Source organism: Dermacentor albipictus, unplaced genomic scaffold (assembly GCF_038994185.2).
Source record: "Dermacentor albipictus isolate Rhodes 1998 colony unplaced genomic scaffold, USDA_Dalb.pri_finalv2 scaffold_11, whole genome shotgun sequence".
In the NCBI taxonomy this organism is placed as follows: Eukaryota; Metazoa; Arthropoda; class Arachnida; order Ixodida; family Ixodidae; genus Dermacentor; species Dermacentor albipictus.
The window spans coordinates 1990023-2009217 of record NW_027225565.1 but is presented as its reverse complement, the minus strand read 5'-3'; the positions used below and the strand labels follow the sequence as shown (position 1 = coordinate 2009217).

Below are 19195 nucleotides of genomic sequence, written 5' to 3'. Positions count from 1 at the left end.
CGCCCCTTTAATTAAGTGCGAGGGAATGGGGGCTCCCCCTCCGCTGATAGAGTTGGCTCACACGTATTGCACCACACACCCACACCCTTGAGTCCGTGGCGAGCCTCCATTGTCCCCTCGCAAACACAGGAGAAACTACGGCAGCTGGACTTATGGCGCTGTCGGCACACATACACTGTGAGCAATTCGTGGACACAGCATTGCACAGAGGTACTCCATACACTGTCAGCACTTCGTGGACACAGGACTGTGCATACACACCACATATTTCGGAATATTCGCACCCCCCCCCCCCCGGCCTTCTTAGTAAGCATCTCATTGCACGCGCGGGGCAGAGAATGCACAGGTGCTCCTACAAAAAGCTGTCGGGGCGCCACGGTCACACCGACGACAAAAATCTAATAATCTCTAAACCTACCTTCGACTTCTTTCGGTCGCTTGTGCGAGTGGCCGGCAATAACCGTTTTGCTCGCCGGTTCCTATTACTACGACCCTTTTGGCGCCCGTTGAACGGTGCTTCGCCGAATCGAATAATGCCGCACCGTGACACTCCTAAATATCTACAATTTCTGTACTGGCGCTAGTAATAAGAGCAGCAATCAGAACATTAATTCACAAAACAGAATTTATTATTAAACTGAATGTCACCACGGAAAATATTACTGGCGACTGATCAAGGCGACGGTGAACAGAAGGCATTTAATTATTTTCAAGTAAAATGCCTTACATTTTTTTAAAGATTCAATCCTTATGCAGTGCTAGCTGGGAATAGTGCATTTTCTTGCTCATTTTGTAGTGTTTAGAACTATCCTGCCAGCTCTAAATGTGCCGGCACTGGTGACACCGTGTATGTTACCATCCAATCTTCATGTGCACGCAGGGCTGGGCCGACACAAGCCTGTTCGGGTCATGTCAGATCCCTACGCCAAACTTGGACGCACTGGCTGCCCAAGGAATCCTGCTGAGCCAGTACTACACTCTTCAAACATGCTCACCCTCCCGGTCATCTCTCATGACTGGAATCTATGCCATGAGAATGGGTAAGTCTTCATCGACAAAGGAGGGCAAATACATATGTTCACACATCAAACGCACATTCAGTTTTTTAGTATTGCACACCGTGATTCGCAAATGTTAAGATCAAGACTCCCAAAAAGTTAATGAAACTGTGGCCCAGTGAACTCCTGTTAACTCTAACAACGTCTCTTTAACTCTAACAACTCTAGACGTCTAGTGTAGCCACGTCTTCTGTTTCCAGCGGGTGCGGCATGAAAAGTCTCGGCTTCGTTTTATCGCATACTCCGTATTCTGATCACACTTATCGCACGCACATTTCAAGAATGAGATTTGAATGACATTCAATAATATAACTGGTACTTTCATGTGCCGCTAAAATGAGTATGTAATATTCGAGTGAGCAGTGAAGCACGTTATTGCGCGTTTGGCACAGCTAACGCATTATTTATTCATTTTATTAAGTTATTTTTACACACTGCAACCCATCTTGGGCTATAAGGGGAGTGGCGATAACATTATATGTCAATTGCAGACAAAAACGTTGGCCAGGAGCAATGTACGAACATTACAAGGCAATGCATTCCAACGTTCAACTGTTCAGGGAAAAAAAGTTATGTTTATACATGTCAGTTCTGGTTTGCAGTGGCAAAATATTTAGGTCGTGAGAGCTACGGGTGCGGGAAGGTTCAGAAAGTCTAAAGTATTTATCTAAGCGGGTGCAGCGTGGGCAGTTAATTAAGGTGTGCAGGAACTTTATGCTTTTGTTGTGTCGACGTGTTACCTGTGTGGTCAAGTTGAGATTAGAGAAGTTAGCAGAAGGTAAAAAAAAAACGTGGTTCTAGTGACGGTACATACAACCAACAGCTTTCTTTTGTACCGACTCAATCTTGTTTATATCGTTTTTCCAAACTATTCATGCATATTCAAGGATTGGGTGGATTATTGTTTTGTATGTTAGCAATTTAGTTTCTTGAGGGGCGACACTAAGGGAGCGTTGGAGATAGCCAAGTTTTTAAGTGATTTGGTAGTTATTACGTCAATACTATGCTTGCTGCAACGTATGTCGTGAGAGAATAAGAGTCCGATGCCTCTATATACGGGTACTCTTAGTAGAAAAGAGTAACTGAATTGGTAAGGGAAAACGGAAGGAGTTAAATGCTTAGTGCATTTCGTCAAAACACGTTTAGTGACGTTTATACTGAGTTGCCAGGTGTTGCACATGCGTCGAAGTGTGAACATGCGTCGTTAAGAACACTATGATCTTCAGGGGATTTAATATTATGGTAACCACAGGACTCAATCTTCAGCAAAGAGACGTATGTTAGTAATTATATTTTTTGGCAAGTCATTAATGTAGAATAGAAAGTGGGCCGAGGACTGCACCCTGTGGCACGGCAGAGGAAACATTAGTAATAGGGGAGTCAGAAGCATAATAGCATACATATTGGGAACATTCAGACGGAAAACTGGCAATCTAGTCAACTAGTTTGGGATTATTTAGGATGAGGTTGAGTTTAAACAGCATATTATGGTGAACCAGAATGTGGAACGCTTTAGAAAAAACTATTAAAATTGCATTAACCTGTGTACCAACATAACTGTAAGATAACGACTACTCCAAAGTGACTAACGAACATGGAAAACATTATAAATGCCGTGAGGACCACAGGAAATCTTACCATCAAGCTTTAATACTAAATTAAGAGCACCGTCAAGTTATACATCGAGATGCACTAATTGTTGAAGCTGTACCACATTGAAAAGAAGGAAGTTCGAGGTTATCTTCAGTAAAAAGGGATTGAAAATATGAGTTAAAGGCAGATGCTATTGTATCGGAGTTACTACAGGTTTTCCTGCTCAATTTAATCCAAGCTCCAGTCAATTTAATCCTTGCGCCAGTCAAGTTAATGCGAGCGCCAGACAATTTATTCCAAGCGCCACTCCAATTCAATCCAAGCACCACTCAATTTAAAAGAAACAAACGCCAGTGAATTTATTCCAGGCATAACAGAATTCCAGAATCTTTGAATTTCAAGACCTCTGAACATTTGCGAACGTATTACGAGATAATACTTTGAAAATGAAAGAGCGAGATGAGAGACCAGTAGGTATCCTGCCACGTGACTAACGACAACTTTGGGAACTTTTTATTTTCTACTTTGTTATGAGAGCGACACAGCAGATGACAATTCTCGAAATAGATTGAGAGGAAACGTCACCATGAGTACATTGAGTTAATGATACACATGCTATTTCGTCATGGCTATGACACGGATCAATAACGAGTGATTCGATGATAATCACTAGGCCCTCGCCGGGAGGCTTCTGTCGTTAGCGATTAACGATGCACTATTCTACTCGATATACGCAGCCTATAATCGAACACCTTGTCATCGATACGACTAAACTGCTCATGAAGAACATTTATTTGCATAACACACCAAAATTATTTGGTCGAGTCACGAGGGAGCACAAGTGAAATATCATGCGCAGTTCAGGGTTCTCGGTGTTTTGCACAACATAACTTCATATATAGCCAATGAAATGCGATGAAACCAGTGACTCACGATGCCTACTATAAACTCGTTGGCCAAGTCACTGGTGAATAGTATTCACCTATTTTAATATCACTGAGACAGCTTTCACTCGTGAGTGCCGTCAGTAGTATCAATCAAGCTGTAACAAGATGAGCACTTTTGTGTTACCCGTGTTAACTGATACCACCGAGTTTTTAGTGATCATTAGTGATGCGCTCACTGCGATGTTCTCCAATTTTCATGCAGAATAGCGTCATATATATAAATTTAAATGTCATTCAGACAGCGATTCCATAACTTTTATTTATTAACTATAGGAGATACTAAGATTGATTACCTATTGATGAAGAATAACTTTGTGTAATGGGATGGTCACAGCTATCATTCATGCACGGCGTCAATGGTATAAATGAAAGTGTCAATAAATGAGAGTTTTAATGAGTAAACATTGCCATTTCACATCGCACAGCCATTAATGATAACTAGCAATAAGCTCTGTTCGGTGTTCTTGTACTTTTATGTAGCATAGCGTCATGAAGTAAAATAATGAATAGTATTCACTAACGAAAGAAGCCTCCAGTCGAGGGCCTAGTGATTATCATCGAATCACTCGTTATTGGTCCGTTTCATAGCCTTGACAAAATAGCATGTGTATCATTAACTCAACCTACTCATGGTGACGCTTCCTCTCAATCGATTTCGTGAATTGTCATCTGCTGTGTCGCTCTCATAACAAAGTAGAAAATAAAAAGTTCCCAGAGTTGTCGTTATTCACGTGGCAGGATACCTACTGGTCTCTTACCTCGCCCTTTCATTTTGAAGCTATTATCTTGTTATATGTTCACGAATGTTCAGAAATCTTGAAATTCAAAGATTCTTGAATTCTGTTATGCCTGGATTAAATTCACTGGCGTTTGGATTATTTCGGCTGGCGTTTGGGTTAAATTATGTGGTCCTTGGATTAAATTCAGTGGCGCTCGGATTACAATCACAAGCGCTTGGATTAAATTGACTGGCGCTCGGATTAAATTATTTATTTATTTATGTATTTAGAAATACTGTCAACCCTCAGATGAGGGTCATAACAGGGAGGGATGTTACATATACGTTCATGCACGACAGCCAGATACAAAAGAAATATGCACATACACTACAGTGTCCTACGGATACAATACAAGATACTATATACAGACTGTAAGGCATGTATTCAAATGTTCAACCAGCTGCCGCACGCACACAAACAGAAAAAAAGGAAAAAGAGAAAAAAAAACAAAGAAAAACACTTTACAATATCCACATGGTACAGTTTTAGTAAAGAGCCTTGATTGCATTTGTAAACAATGCAGTATCAGAACTGCGAACAATTTCTGCAGGCAGCTTGTTCCACAGCTCTATTGAATCTGGGAAGAACGAACAACGAAAGGCATTGGTTCGGGACAAGTACGGTTTAATAGCTTCACTATGACTTAAGCGGGAGCTCAGTCTGCCTGGAGGTTTTACATTCAACTCTTTATTAATTTTTAGTTCACCATGAATTATTTGAAATAACGTTTTTAATCTCTGCTTCTTGCACCGATCTTCCAATAGTTCAAGACCGCAAGACTTTAACATCGCCGAAACTGACTCTGTCCTTCTATATTTCGAGCAAATAAAGCGCGCTGCCCGGCGTTGCACCTTATCTATTTTGGCCCACATTACCTTTTGATGGGGCGCCCATGCTACTAACGCATATTCTAGGGATGGTCGAATAAGAGATCTGTAAGCCAGCAGTTTAACATCTTTTGTTGCCCTCCCCAGTTTTGCTCTTAAAAAACCCAATTTCTTCTGTGCCGCAGAGCACACTCTTTCTACTTGATTGTGCCATTTTAAATCATGCGAAATAGAGACACCAATATATTTGAAACAAGGAACATTAACTAGATTGTAGCCTTGAATATCGTACTGAAAAGTAAAAATATTCTTTTTTGCAGTGATATGCGTGTGTGTGGTCTTATCAAAATTGATTCGCATTTCCCACTTGTCACACCAACTCCCAAACGCCTGAAGGTTTCGGTTGAGCTTAATCTGATCCTCTAAACAAGATACCGGCGCAAAAATCAAGCAGTCATCTGCAAAGAGTTTTATCTTAGCAGAACTATCTAAAGCGGTTGCTACATCATTGATGCAAAGCAGAAAGAGTGTTGGCCCTAACACGGACCCCTGTGGTACTCCTGAATATACATCTACAAAACCAGACTCGGAACCATCAACGCGAACTGCCTGCTTGCGGTTAGGTAAATATTTTCAATCCATTTTAGAACGTCGCCATTTATACCTGCTTTGTAGAGTTTAAAAAGTAATTTACGATGGGGAACCTTATCAAAGGCTTTGGCAAAATCAACGCATATAACATCCATTTGTTCACGGTTGTCCATAGCTTTGTAAAAATCGTGCAATGTCTCAATGAGCTGTGTCAATGTGGAAAGCCCACTGGGGCTTGGAATAAATTGAGTGGAAAACCTGTAGTAGACTCCTCATGAATTAAAAAAGTATTATATGTCTCACTAGGAAAGGCGGATGGCAAAATTTTTTTTGGATTGCATTTAAGAAGCTGAGGCAATGCTACTCTGAAATAGAGGTCTTTCGGCAATTTAACTTGAAGTTCCTCCTTCCCCTGGGTAAACATTGTAGTTTTAGTGAGATCAATACTCCCCTTTGAGCGCCGTGGTTTATTGACACGTCGCGACCAGGGTAAAATATTTCTTATGGTGCATGGTTTAGCTCAGTCTTTTTCTTCGTTTTAACAAGGACAAAACGGTTAATGCATGTGAAAATAAGGTTTTTGAAAATCGAAACTAAATCATTAACATCACTGCCAGCACTCATTTTCCCAAAGTAGTCGAAATTTTCATTCAAGGTATCATTGAGGGAAGCATCATCCGTACGATCGAAGTTCGAAAGTGAGGTATACGAAATGTGGGGCTTTTTTACGATAAGATAATTACAAAGGGAAACTTCTCGATAGTTCGAGATACATTCAGTGAGTTCGCATTCGAAACCGCCATACACAAGGCGTTGGCTGAGAAATACTAGATATAGAAGGGCTTCACCTCTGCTAGGCTGGTCTACTTTTTCTTTAAGACCGGTCGACTGTCGCAGCTCTAGAAGCTTCTTCGATGAGCGGACTCCCCGACGAGGCAGTGCTAATGACGCCCATGATATATCGGAAGCATTAAAATCACCCACGAGCAGTTTGTCTGAAGCTTCGCTCGTGTAAAAACGTATTCAGACTAGATAAGAGCTCAGGAGTTGAACCGGGACGGCGATATAAGATGCAGACTATTACCTCTTTCCAAGGTATACTTTACACCAAGCATATTCTGGTTAAATTGGAGCATGGGTTACAGAATATTGTAGGTCACATTTCAGGAAAAGGGTTGCACCACCTCCTGGGCCATGTTTCCTATCAACTCTAACAAGATCCAAACCAGGCGGCGCTATATCTTCATCGTGCATGTCATCGTGTATCCACGTTTCTATGACGTCTTTTATATGAGGAGAGAGACAAGTAACGAGCGCGGAAAAAAGTCAGTCAGGTTATTAAGCAAGCTCCTGGCATTGAGGTTAAGAACTTGTAGGTTGCTATGTGAAGTAAGATAATTTCGTCTAGTATTATGGGTGGAATTATGTGCGCCAGCATCTGACGTGCGGCTGGCTGATTTGAGAAGTTTTTAGTACATTCATCTCAGTTATAAGGTACGTTATTGATGAACGCATGCTCAAAGCGTATCCGTAGAGAAGACTGATCATTATGAAAGAATTTCGTAGCGTCCCGTAGCATCTTGCGGATTATGCGCACACAGTTCGAAAAGTCTTTCCTAATGGTGTAGCAAGTGCCTTTGAGCTGAGTACCTCTATTTTAATGAAACTTGACTAACTTAATGATCACAGGACGTGCATTAGTTCCGAAAGCGACACGAATTCTGTGCAATCTGTCAGTGCGCGGGTACTGCGTTTTAAGCACATCCAAGGACCACAAAGACACCCTTGGAAGGAGGGCTACGTTTTTTTCGTTTTGCACTTCAGGTAATCCATGCAAGATGACGTTATTTCGACGCGACCGATTTTCCAAATAATCAACGTTCAAAACAAGCTTATTCAATGTGTCAGTGAAGTTATTCCGAAGCTGCTTATGTTTGACATTTATGCATGAGACGGTAGTGTTAACTTGAGGCAAAGAACGCACATCATTTCTCATTTGCGCAGAGCTATCTACTCACGAAACAGATTCAAAGGCATTAACATGAGATTCCAGCGCCTCGAAACGTGAATCAAGAGACTATCGGAGTAACCTAATATCAGAAGACATTTGTTCCTGACTAGCAGGCAGTCTTGCAAACATATCGGCACTTGAAAGTTTGTCGGTATCTACCGCGCAATCAACATTCGAAGTACTTGTTCCAGCGGCATCCGTTCGATCGGGATTCAGGTTACTTCCAGGTCCCACATTATTAGCAGTATTGCAAGGGCTAGGATTTCGCTCAATCATCATCATCAGCCTGGTTACGCCCACTGCAGGGCACAGGCCTCTCCCATACTTCTCCAACAACCCCGGTCATGTACTAATTCTGGCCATGTCGTCCCTGCAAACTTCTTAATCTCATCCACCCACCTAACTTTCTGCCACCCCATGCTACGCTTCCCTTCCCTTAGAATGTAGTCCGTAACCCTTAATGACCATCGGTTATCTTGCCTCCTCATTACTCGTCCTGCCCATGCCCATTTCTTTTTCTTGATTTCAACTAAGATGTCTTTAACTCGCGATTGTTCCCTCACCCAATCTGCTCTTTTCTTATCCGTTAGCGTTACACCCATCATTCTTCTTTCCATAGCTCGTTGCGTCGTCCTCAATTTGAGTAGAACCATTTTCGCAAGCCTTCAGGTTTCTGCGCCGTAGGTGAGTACTGGTAAGACACAGCTATTTTACACTTTTCTCTTGAGGGATAATGGCAACCTGCTGTTCATGATCTGAGAATGCCTGCCAAACGCACCCCAGCCCATTCTTAGTCTTCTGATTATTTCCGTCTCATGATCCGGATCCGCGGTCGCTACCTGCCCTAAGTAGATGTATTCCCTTACCACTTCCAGTGCCTCGTTACCTATTGTAAATTGCTGTTCTCTTCCGAGACTGTTAAACATTACTTTAGTTTTCTGCAGATTAATTTTTAGACCCACTCTTCTGCTTTGCCTCTCCAGGTCAGTGAGCATGCATTGCAATGTGTCCCCTGAGTTACTAAGTAAGGCAATATCATGAGCGAATCGCAAGTTACTAAGGTATTCTCCATTAACTTTTATCCTCAATTCTTCCCAATCCAGGTCTCTGAATACCTCCTGTAAACACGCTGTGGATAAGATTGGAGAGATCGTATCTCCCTCCCTGACGCCTTTCTTTATTGGGATTTTCTTGCTTTCTTTATGGAGGACTACGGTGGCTGTGGAGCTGCTATAGATGTTTTTCAGTATTTTTACATACGGGTCGTCTACACCCTGATTACGGAATGCCTCCATGACTGTTGAGGTTTCAACAGAATCAAAAGCTTTCTCGTAATCAATGAAAGCTATATATAAGGGTTGGTTATATTCCGCACATTTCTCTATCACCTGATTGATAGTGTGAATATGGTCTATTGTTGAGCACCCTTTACGGAATCATGCCTTGTCCTTTGCTTGACAGAAGTCTAAGGTGTTCCTGATTGTATTTGCTATTACCTTAGTAAATAGTTTGTAGGCAACGGACAGTAAGCTGATCGGTCTATAATTTTTCACGTCTTTGGCATCCCCTTTCTTATGGATTAGGATTATGTTAGCGTTCTTCCAAGATTCCGGTACGCTCGAGGTCATGAGGCATTGCGTATACAGGGTGGACAGTTTCTCTAGTACAATATGCCAACCATCCTTCAACAAATCTGCTGTTACCTGATCCTCCCCAGCTGCCTTCGCCCTTTGCATAGCTCCCAAGGCTTTCGTTACGTCTTCCGGCGTTACCTGTGGGATTTCGAATTCCTCTAGACTATTCTCGCATCCACTATCGTCGTGGGTGCCACTGGTACTGTATAAATCTCTATGGAACTCCTCAGCCACTTGAACTATCTCATCCATATTAGTAATGAGATTGCCGGCTTTGTCTCTTAACGCATACATCTGATTCTTGCCAATTCCTAGTTTCTTCTTCACTGCTTTCAGGCTTCCTCCGTTCCTGAGAGCATGCTCAATTCTGTCCATATTGTACTTCCTTATGTCAGCTGTCTTACGCTTGTTGATTAACTTCAAAAGTTCTGCGAGTTCTATTCTAGCTGGAGGGTTAGACGCTTTCATACATTGACATTTCTTGATCAGATCTTTCATCTCCTGCGATAGTTTACTGGTATCCTGCCTAACGGTGTTACCACCGACTTCCATTGCACACTCTTTAATGATACCCACAAGATTGTCCTTTATTGCTTCAACACTAAGGTCCTCTTCCTGAGTTAAAGCCGAATACCTGTTCTGTAGCTTCATGTTGTGTTCATATGGGAGGTTGTGGCCAAGTACTGCACCAGGGTGGGCAATCGTGCTCTGTTGAGGGGATGCGTTACCGGTTCTGGTCACCGGGATCAGGCCACACTCCAAGCGGCCTGATATCAATATCTCTCCTTAAAAGGAAGTCGCTGAACCTATTTAGTACAAGAGAATATAAGCGAAAATGATCAAGGCGATACCATAAAAAATATATTCAACAAGAGCGGACTCTCGTAAAGAGCCCAGCGGCCGAATGGACTGTCGAGCACCAAGCGGCTAGGATTAAACCTTTCTGGTTTCGGTTTTGGGCACGCGTGTTTTCAACACATCTAGGACACATTGCACCGGTAGCGCTAATAGGTGCGCCATTTTTGTGTGTGTGTGTGTGTGTGTGTGTGTGCTTCTGCTGCTGAACCACGTGCGTACTTAGTACGGAAGCGTCTTATTTAGTACAAATGATTGGGAACGATCTTTAGAAGCCTCCAGTGACTTTGTGTCACGTGCAATTATTCAAAGCAGATGCAAGACGCATTGTAAATAAGGAGTGTTTCTTTTGCTCTGTATAGATGCTCATTGCGGACTTTTTGTGGGTTTATCCAACGTTGTGGCGCCAGGTTAGCAGCAGTAGTTCTTGTACGAAGCTCCACCGAATGGCATTAGGTGAAAAAAATACAAGCATGTGTATTTTTGATGTTTTAACCTTTTAGGAATTCTGTGTGTAGAGGTGAAGCGTGCTAAAGCCGAGAATTGGTGGCATTAGAAACCAAAGCAATTCGCTTCTGCGCACACATGGCGTAGAAAATACTCGACTTATCCCACAGAATACCACAAAATATGAAAGCATCTGATCTGCCCAAGCGTTCCAATTTCCCGGTCATCATTTTGTGCACCTTAAAAGCACAAATACACGGGTGACTGCGCGTTTCAAAAACCACTGGGCCTCAGCCGAGGTGATGGTAGGCTACATATACAGAAGGCTCTCAGCCAGACAATGCTAGACGCTTGCAGAATTCCTCCTACTCGCACTCATTAGAAATGCGTGGTTGTAAAGCCTGTTTTCAGTCGTTCAGAAGACAAAATTTTTAAGTTCTTGGTTTTTGACCTCCTATGCGTTATCTTTTGCGCGTTCTGCTGGCGCAAACAACACATTTCAGTGTTGTCACTTCTGGCAATCGCTCGTCGCGTTTTTGCAAGCATGAGAACCGAAAGAAGGTATGTGTTGACGCGAGGCCACAGAAAGCGTCACAAAGTTGTCCCACAGAGATTCAGTACACACCAAACTTACTTTCTTTCGACGACCAAGTTGCATTTTGCTAACTGCGTCACGGCGCGAGGTGTGGTCAGCGTGCCTGAAAAGTATCCCAACAAATGACAAAATTATTTAATATATTGTTTTAGGTCAGACAAACGGACAAAACTTCGTCAAGATTCAGTACACGCGAAACTAACTGCGTCACAAAGGCGGGTGCGGCGAGCCTGCCAAAAATTACTGGAAAAAGTTAAAATAATGCTGGGGCTCATAGAAAGTGTCGGAAACATCTCCTAGTACGAGTTACTGACTCAAATTAACTACGACAGGACAACCAATCTGTTTTTCACAAACTGCGTCGTGACTCTCGGTTCCGTGCCATAAAAGCCTAAATTGGTTGGAATGCGTCGCAGACTGTCAAAAAATATTTCTCACCTTGCCCTGGTCCAATAGTGCAGTGGCACCATGTTGAAGTGCACAACGAACGCAAGAATACACCGGGAGCCCAACAATCAGGCTACGTCCAAGAGAAACGGGTCGCCGAACAGGCGAACTTCGCATGTGCCGCCGGCCTCGCTCGCTTCGGTGGCATGTCTGTCGCGTGACGCATGCATATGGTGCGTCTGGCGGGCCGCTAGCTCGTTGCTAGGTAACGCAAAAAAGAGAAGTCGCAACGTATAAGCTCATTTATAGGCATAAAATTTCAGTTTTAGCAGGAAAGAATAAAACAATAAAACTTTGTCTAAATTCATTTGATATCCTTTTTTTTCCATGCTCGCGTCAGCTGACGGATGGGATTAACACTAGGTGGGACGTATTCCCTGTTGGTAGTTTTTGCCTAGTGTTTCCTCTTGTTAAATTTCTTTCTCGATGGTCATGCCCACGAGGGCGAGGGAACAGCAACAGGCAACGGTTATCGCAGCGAATGGAACAAGCGTCTTTAAGGTAACACACCTGCGTGAAAAGAACCGCATCAGCATCGTGTATCCGTTACTGCTGCCGGCACCTTCATACCCACAGGTACCGACATCACACGGCTGCGGAGCTCGGAACTTGGAAGACCATAGGGAACGTCACATACGTGAAATTCATGTCGATTTTCGGTCAGCAGGATTCCGGCAGACAGGTTGACGAGCCGAGATTACCTTCCACCGGTGACACAAGCGTTCTGTTGCCCAAGGGATTCGAAATGTGCGCGTGAACTGTGGTAGTCAATATGCCAGTGGCCATTGAAGAAACCGGATTCTGCACAGAATGCTCGCTCAGGACCGGACAACTAAGGCAGGCAAGAAGCTGCGTGAAAAAAGACTGTTCAACATCGTGTATACGTCGCTAATGAATCGCCCACTGATTATGTTATTGGCAATAGCCATTTTATTTTATAAGCGTGGTCCTCGCTCAGGATGGCTGTCTGTCGGCTTCTTTTGCATCAAAAACGCTGTTAGGGGAATGAAAAGATTGGTCTGGGCTCATGACACATAACTAAAGTCCTTGCTGCACTTATGACATTCTGTTTACGGGCCATGTACTCAAACCGATGCACCGGCGCTGCTCTATTGAAGCCACATAATGGTCTGGGCATGGTCTGTAGTGCGACGCACATAATGCTAGCCATTTAAACGGGCAATTTTAGTGATTACAACAATATTACAGTCTGGAGCTTCACTGAAACAATTTACAGCGAAGCTGTTTACCTCTAACCCCTGTATGCATCCCCTGCGTGCGACCCGGGGAGGGGGAGGGGGGTACCCTGGCCGGCCTCCGTCCGTATAGGTGATATAAATGCGTGCACTATCCTGGAGATAGTGCAGTACCGTGCATGCATTCTCGGGGGGTACTCTGGCCACCTTTCGCCTCTATAAGTGACAGCAATGTGTGCGCCGGTACCGGAGATTGTGCGATACCGGGCATGCGGTCCAAGGCGGGGAAGGGGGTACCCTATCACAGCGCGTGGACAGGAATGCGTGCACCCAAGCTTCTACTGCCTCCCTAAGATACTTAAAACAGGAATTGCTCTACACTCTATAGTAGATTTTGCCTGCTCCCTCCTAGGAGCCTTGTCCACCTACCTTCATAAGATACTCTTTCCTCTCAACGGTAAAACAGAAGCCTGCATTCGCCACTCAGGGTACTTCGTGGAAATGGCGTCCATCGTGAGTACTGAGGAAAACGACGGCATCATATCCTTTGATGCGGTATCTCTGTTCACTAGTGTGTGTGTGCTCCCCGAGCTTTCTATGACACGCTGTGTGTTCGACCACCACCCGACACTGAAAGACCACATTCCTCTTTCTATTAATCACATCTGTCCATTATTTAAATTCTGCCTTTCATGCACTTACCTCTCCGAAATCAATTAAACAGACTACTGGAACTGTTGTCGGTGCCGCATTCTCGGTCACAGTCGCTGCACTGGCCAAGGAGGACATAGAAAAGCAGGCGCTTTGCACTTTCAGTCCCAAGACGAAAATGTTCGTGTGCTACGTGGGCATTTTTTTTTTGCGTCGTGATGTCATCTTAGGTGGACAAATTGGTCGCGAACTTGAACTCTATAGCCGGCTATACAGTTTACGCTGGAACATGAAAATTCTGGTTCTCTTCTTCTTTTCCGGTCTTCTTTTGCGGTTTCAGAAAACTGACAAATAGAGGACGATATCTTTCCTGTCATTCTAATCACCGTACCAGCAATAAGTATTCCTTTTTCCGAAACCTCCTCAAGAGGGCTGAAAGAAGGTGCTTGTTACGGCATCCCCAAAAGAAATGAAAGTACTCAGTAACCCGTGACCTTAGGATGAACGGTTATACAAAGGCATTCATTCACCGTGCATTGTGCCGACAAGAAATGAAGGAAGACGGCGGCTGCTGCACCACCCAGGCCACGGTGCTGTGCTTCGATACCATACGTTCAGGGCGTCAGCGTGACATTAGCCTTCTGCTACAATGGGCAGGAGTTCATGTCGCTCATAAGCCTCTGTCTACGGTTATTAGTCTCCTCCCTTGTCGAAAACACCTTGCTCCTGTAGAAAAGGCGCAAGGGATTGCATACAAGATTACCCCCACCGGATGGCTCCCGTCGTATATTGGCGAAACTAAAACTTTCCGGAAAGAATTCGTCATCGCAAGAATGACCTTTGCCACCTAAACAAATAAGGCGGTGCTGTGGCAGAATATTGCGAGATTTTTGATAACCAGATTAATTACGATGGCGCGCTGTTGTCTTGGAGAGAGGAAACAGCCACTAGTGACAGCTCCTTTTGAAATCTTCGCATGCCCAGAAGACGTCGGGTAGCACCAATCGTTTGTCAGGAACACTTCCCGCCATTCACTCCAAAGGCTTAGGAAAAGTGTCTGCGCGCCTGGCATAGCGCCGAAAACGCATATAAGCACGGCATGCCTCGCCCCATCTCAACCCTGCAGATGGGGCCGGTCGTCTCCGAAACGTCGGGGTTTTTTTAAAACAAATTTTAGTTGGACTTTCCCTGCTCTTTCTTTCCGATAGGACAATGTATTATATTTGGCGCGCTGCAATAAGCGGTGATCATCATTCTTTAGTCCAAATTTAACGCCTTCGTGGCTATGTAATTTTTCTCTCGTTTCATGCGTATTGTACTTCGTCACCCGTTTCAGTGCTTTCACAGGTTGTTATTGCCATGCGAACCGTGTTCAATTTATCTATTATTCTCTGCAATTATTGTAAGGTTTCTACGCACACTAAAGTGTCATAGACTCATCATGGATGTGTCCTTTGTCACAAAATTACAGCGTGATTATTATGTAAACCGCGAGTCGTAAACCTGAAGGCGCCAGTTCAGCTCCGAAACGTGAGTTTTTTTAAAAGAAAGTGTAGCTCAATTTTTACTTCTCATTCATTTAAGTGTCCCAAACCAGGCAGATATTCGCCGAATGTTGACGTCTGACTGTACTATTAAACAGGCACTAGTAATAAGAAATAGAACTTGCAACAGAATTAAACACATACACCTTTTAAACAAAAATATCGGAGGTAGTAATCACGGCAATAAATGTGGAGCAGAAATTTTATCCCAAAAAATTAGAGAGGAAGAAAATAGTCAAACACGCATATTCGAGTATTTGAACTATTAAGTTATGAGAAAATGTATAAGGGTGTGACGACAACGTTCTGCCACACAGGTTTCTAATTGGAATGCACTGTATTTGAATCCATGAGAATTGCGTCCCGTTGCGAAGACGCAGGAGTTAGCTAATGTAAGTTCTGGACCTCATGCTTCGACCTTATTATTACTGTAAAATGTGGCGGGAAGCTTCAGGAGCTAGTAATACGTACAGAACTCGGGTGTTCAATAGATAAATTGACCTTCTACACGTTTATATCATGTTTTTCCTTTTAGTGAAAGCTTGCTTGCAAACATAGGTAGTGATAAAAATTCACATGTACGGGAGGGCAAATTGCTTTAGCCTTGGGAACTGTTCAGAGCCTAATATTTTATATAAATTTATGGGATTGGTTCTTTGTGCTTGTCCTTGAAGATGTCGTTTGCTGCAGTTAATATAGTAGTAAGTGAAAGAAACCTGGCAGTTCATTGATATCGTAGCCAAATGAACTTTGTGACATATATATGCATCCTGGCATCAACGTCAGACAATTGCTAGCAAAGTTGTTGTTTCAGATCACCGAGGATTGTCGCCGAATTTAGTAGGAGGAAGAAAGAAATCTCTTGTTTGTCCTTGCAGTAATCCCTGAGCAGAAGCTGAAATACTCCCTCTTTTGATTTTACGTCAAAGTTGAAAAAGACAACAGAAATTTCTGTCGCAACTACAGAAATTTCTGTCGCGATTACCCAAATTTCTGTCGTACGACAGAAGTCCGTGATGTTTCTGCGGTTGCGACAGAGATTTCTGACATTACGATAGAAATTCTTACGTCGCAACAGATATATTCAGTCGCGAAAACCAAAACCAAGAGCTTCTGTTGCAACAGAAACGTGCTGTTGCAACAACATCTTTCAATCGCGACAGTGATTCTGACGTTGCGACAGAAATTCTGACGTCGCAACGGATACATTCCGTCACAACGACCAAATGTTCGGAAGTCGCAATAGAAACGCCCTGCCACGACAACAAGGGTTCTGAAGTCGCAACAACTTTCTATCGCGACAGCGATTTTGACGTCCCAACAAGAACTCCCTGTCGCGACGACAGACATTTTCTCTCCTGGCATTAGAAATGTGCCACTTTCTATCTTAACGACATAAGTCCAGACGCCACCACAGAAGCGCTTTCCGTCGCGACACTTTAAAATTTTATGTCAGTTCCACATCGGTGGCGTGCACTGTACATTTCTCTTGCGCAGTAATCATTGATGCGTTCTCTGAACTGGCTAAGGCTGATAGCACCGACACCGGTATTAAAGTCGACGCGGCGCATTGCCGTTTTTGTCCCCTGACAACGAGTCATCAGCAATGCCCAACCGGCCTCCTCAAAATCAGCCGCTGATTAAAATCATAGCATCTGTGGGAACGGCTGCGTATCCATTCTGTTTCATTTGCTAAGATGTGGCACACAGGGCTCTAGACTGACACGTGCTGTTACGCTGATACATTAGTTAATTTCCCAGAAATATTTCATAAGCTTTTGCTAGGCGTGAAAGGAGTTTTGGGTTGCTCCACAAAGTTGCGCAAAAATTTGTCTCGCTCTGGTGGTGGAGCTCTGGCAAGGCGCTCCCGTGAGAAAATGGCATGCTGACTAAATGAACACTTATCCACGAATGTTTATTTAGCTATTTTTCACTGAACACATGAACTATATGCACACTCAAAAGTGTAAAGAGCGAGAGACCACTGTCGAAATTAGCAGCAACAACCCGACAGTGGCATTGGTCGCGCCTGTATATTTCTGAATTTCTTAACTGATATAGACATCGTAAAGCAAAATCGATGGTCTAGCCTTCCACGACGTACTTGTTCATGGTAACAACACTTTTGCTATTCTAGAAAGGCGACAGTTGACGCGGCGGAGTGAAAGTGCACCTCGGCTCTGAACATGAAAATGTAAACATCAACGCTGACAGAGATTCTTACAGTTGAAATGGGAAAAATAGGCATGTATAGTCATATTCGGTGTGTACAGTGGTAAGATGCTGGGTTGGGATCGTCCGGTCGCAAGTTCAAATCCCCGGCAAAGTTCTTTTTTTTTTACTTTTTTGCACTAACAAATTTGCATAGCCCTAAACAGGTCTCTGTCAATTCTAATTAAATAGTTATCAAGAACTACAGAACGTCCGAGTGCAGGACGTCACACTACAGGCAACAGAACGTCAGAAACAGAACGTCTCCATATACGACAGACTGAAATGTCCTGTGGTGTTTTTCAACTGCGATCTGCCTCTCAAAAAACTAGTTTCATTCCGAAGTCTTTTAGGCACCCGTATAGGTCAGGAATTAGGTGTACCGCTCCTTGCAGCTTCCCATTTAGATTATGTGATCCGTTAAAGCGGCGCAAAGGACAACTTATAGAGCCTCTCGTAACGGGGCAATAGAGTGGCTTGGTACAAACCTTTGTATGCATGAAAGTATCTATTGCGTCCCTAAGTTTATAGAAACGAGATAAAACAAAATTACGCAGCTCATTCATCGAACTGCCGTGCGGTACGTTACTTAATCAGATCCCATCACCTTTTGAAATTGAGGACACTGGTGATAATTGAGCCCATGCCACCTTATACGTTAGTCGCTGAAACAAAAGATTCCAGATCACAGGACACGTTCACGTATTTTCCATAGGGAGCCTGCTCGTAAATCTTGCAGTGTAGAAATACTGGCATTGAGAATCCGCCAACTTCAACACTTTCATTTCCCCTACAGTTCCTTTTTCAACTCGGTACGTGTATTTCTCACCTATAATGGAGAAGTCCAAAAAGCTTCGTCGCGTGTTTTGATGTGGTGGCTCGGACTGGCTAATTGTAGCCTGACGCGCTTGTGACGCGGTGGTCGCATGAGACTTCTGATTTGTTGGTGCTGCCTTAAATGACGTGGACTCGTGGCGTCATCATCTAAGTAATCTAAAGCTGATAACCAAGAAAAAGTGCAATAGCACAAGGTTTTATGGAAGAGCCCCGCTTGCAGGCGGAAGTGCACTTGAAGCTTTGGGCACTCCGGCGGGTCGGCTGTCGTCAGATGAACCATTCACGGTAGCGCGCCGGTGAGGGGGCCTTCGCGGGCCGTAGTTTGGAAAGCCCTGCTCTATACCATACTTACCTGACATTAGTGAGCGTTCCGTAGTCACTTTTTGTATTAATGCCTGCTTCCAAAAACTGCAAAAGAAAGTTCGGCATGATTATGGGAAAGCTAACTTTTAAGACACAAAAATGAAACGTCTTCATTTGATACTATTTTTATTGATGTTGATAAACATTCTGTCCAGTCTAACTGGAATTTATATGTTGACTATAAGAACGTTAAAGAAGCGCCAAACAGGGAGAGAGGGGACACAGACAAAAAAGGCATACTTACACATACGCACAGACGCTAGTTCTAGCAGTTTATTCTTGGGATCCTGTTGCTATATTATACACAACTGACATCGATGTAATCGTAGTAAATCAGCGCGCAGAACTGAAAAAAAACTTAAAGGCTTGACAGCTTTGTCACAGCAGTACTTAACCACAACAGACAACGCTGCACAAGCTTGACTATAAACACAACCCGCCTCGAAACGGCGGAAGAAGCGGCTATAGCGTTAGCCATAGCACAAACCAACGCCTACTATATAATCAGCGGTTCCCAGACGGCAGTACGCAAATTCGCGAACGGCCGGATCTCAGCTGAGGTGCTAACCATACTCAGAAAAGGCAAACCAACAAGGGAAGACATATGCG

The 19195-nt window shown here is 43.6% G+C and overlaps 1 protein-coding gene across 2 annotated transcripts in view; it reads left to right on the top strand.

Annotated features, from left to right (window-relative positions):
• LOC139051405 (arylsulfatase B-like) overlaps positions 1–19195 on the top strand; it is a 170507-nt gene that overhangs the window by 94706 nt on the left and 56606 nt on the right. For both annotated transcript variants that reach the window (XM_070528426.1, XM_070528425.1), the window contains one exon: positions 881–1040. In XM_070528426.1, coding sequence (XP_070384527.1) covers positions 881–1040 — 160 coding nt within the window. The remainder of the gene's footprint in view (positions 1–880; positions 1041–19195) is intronic.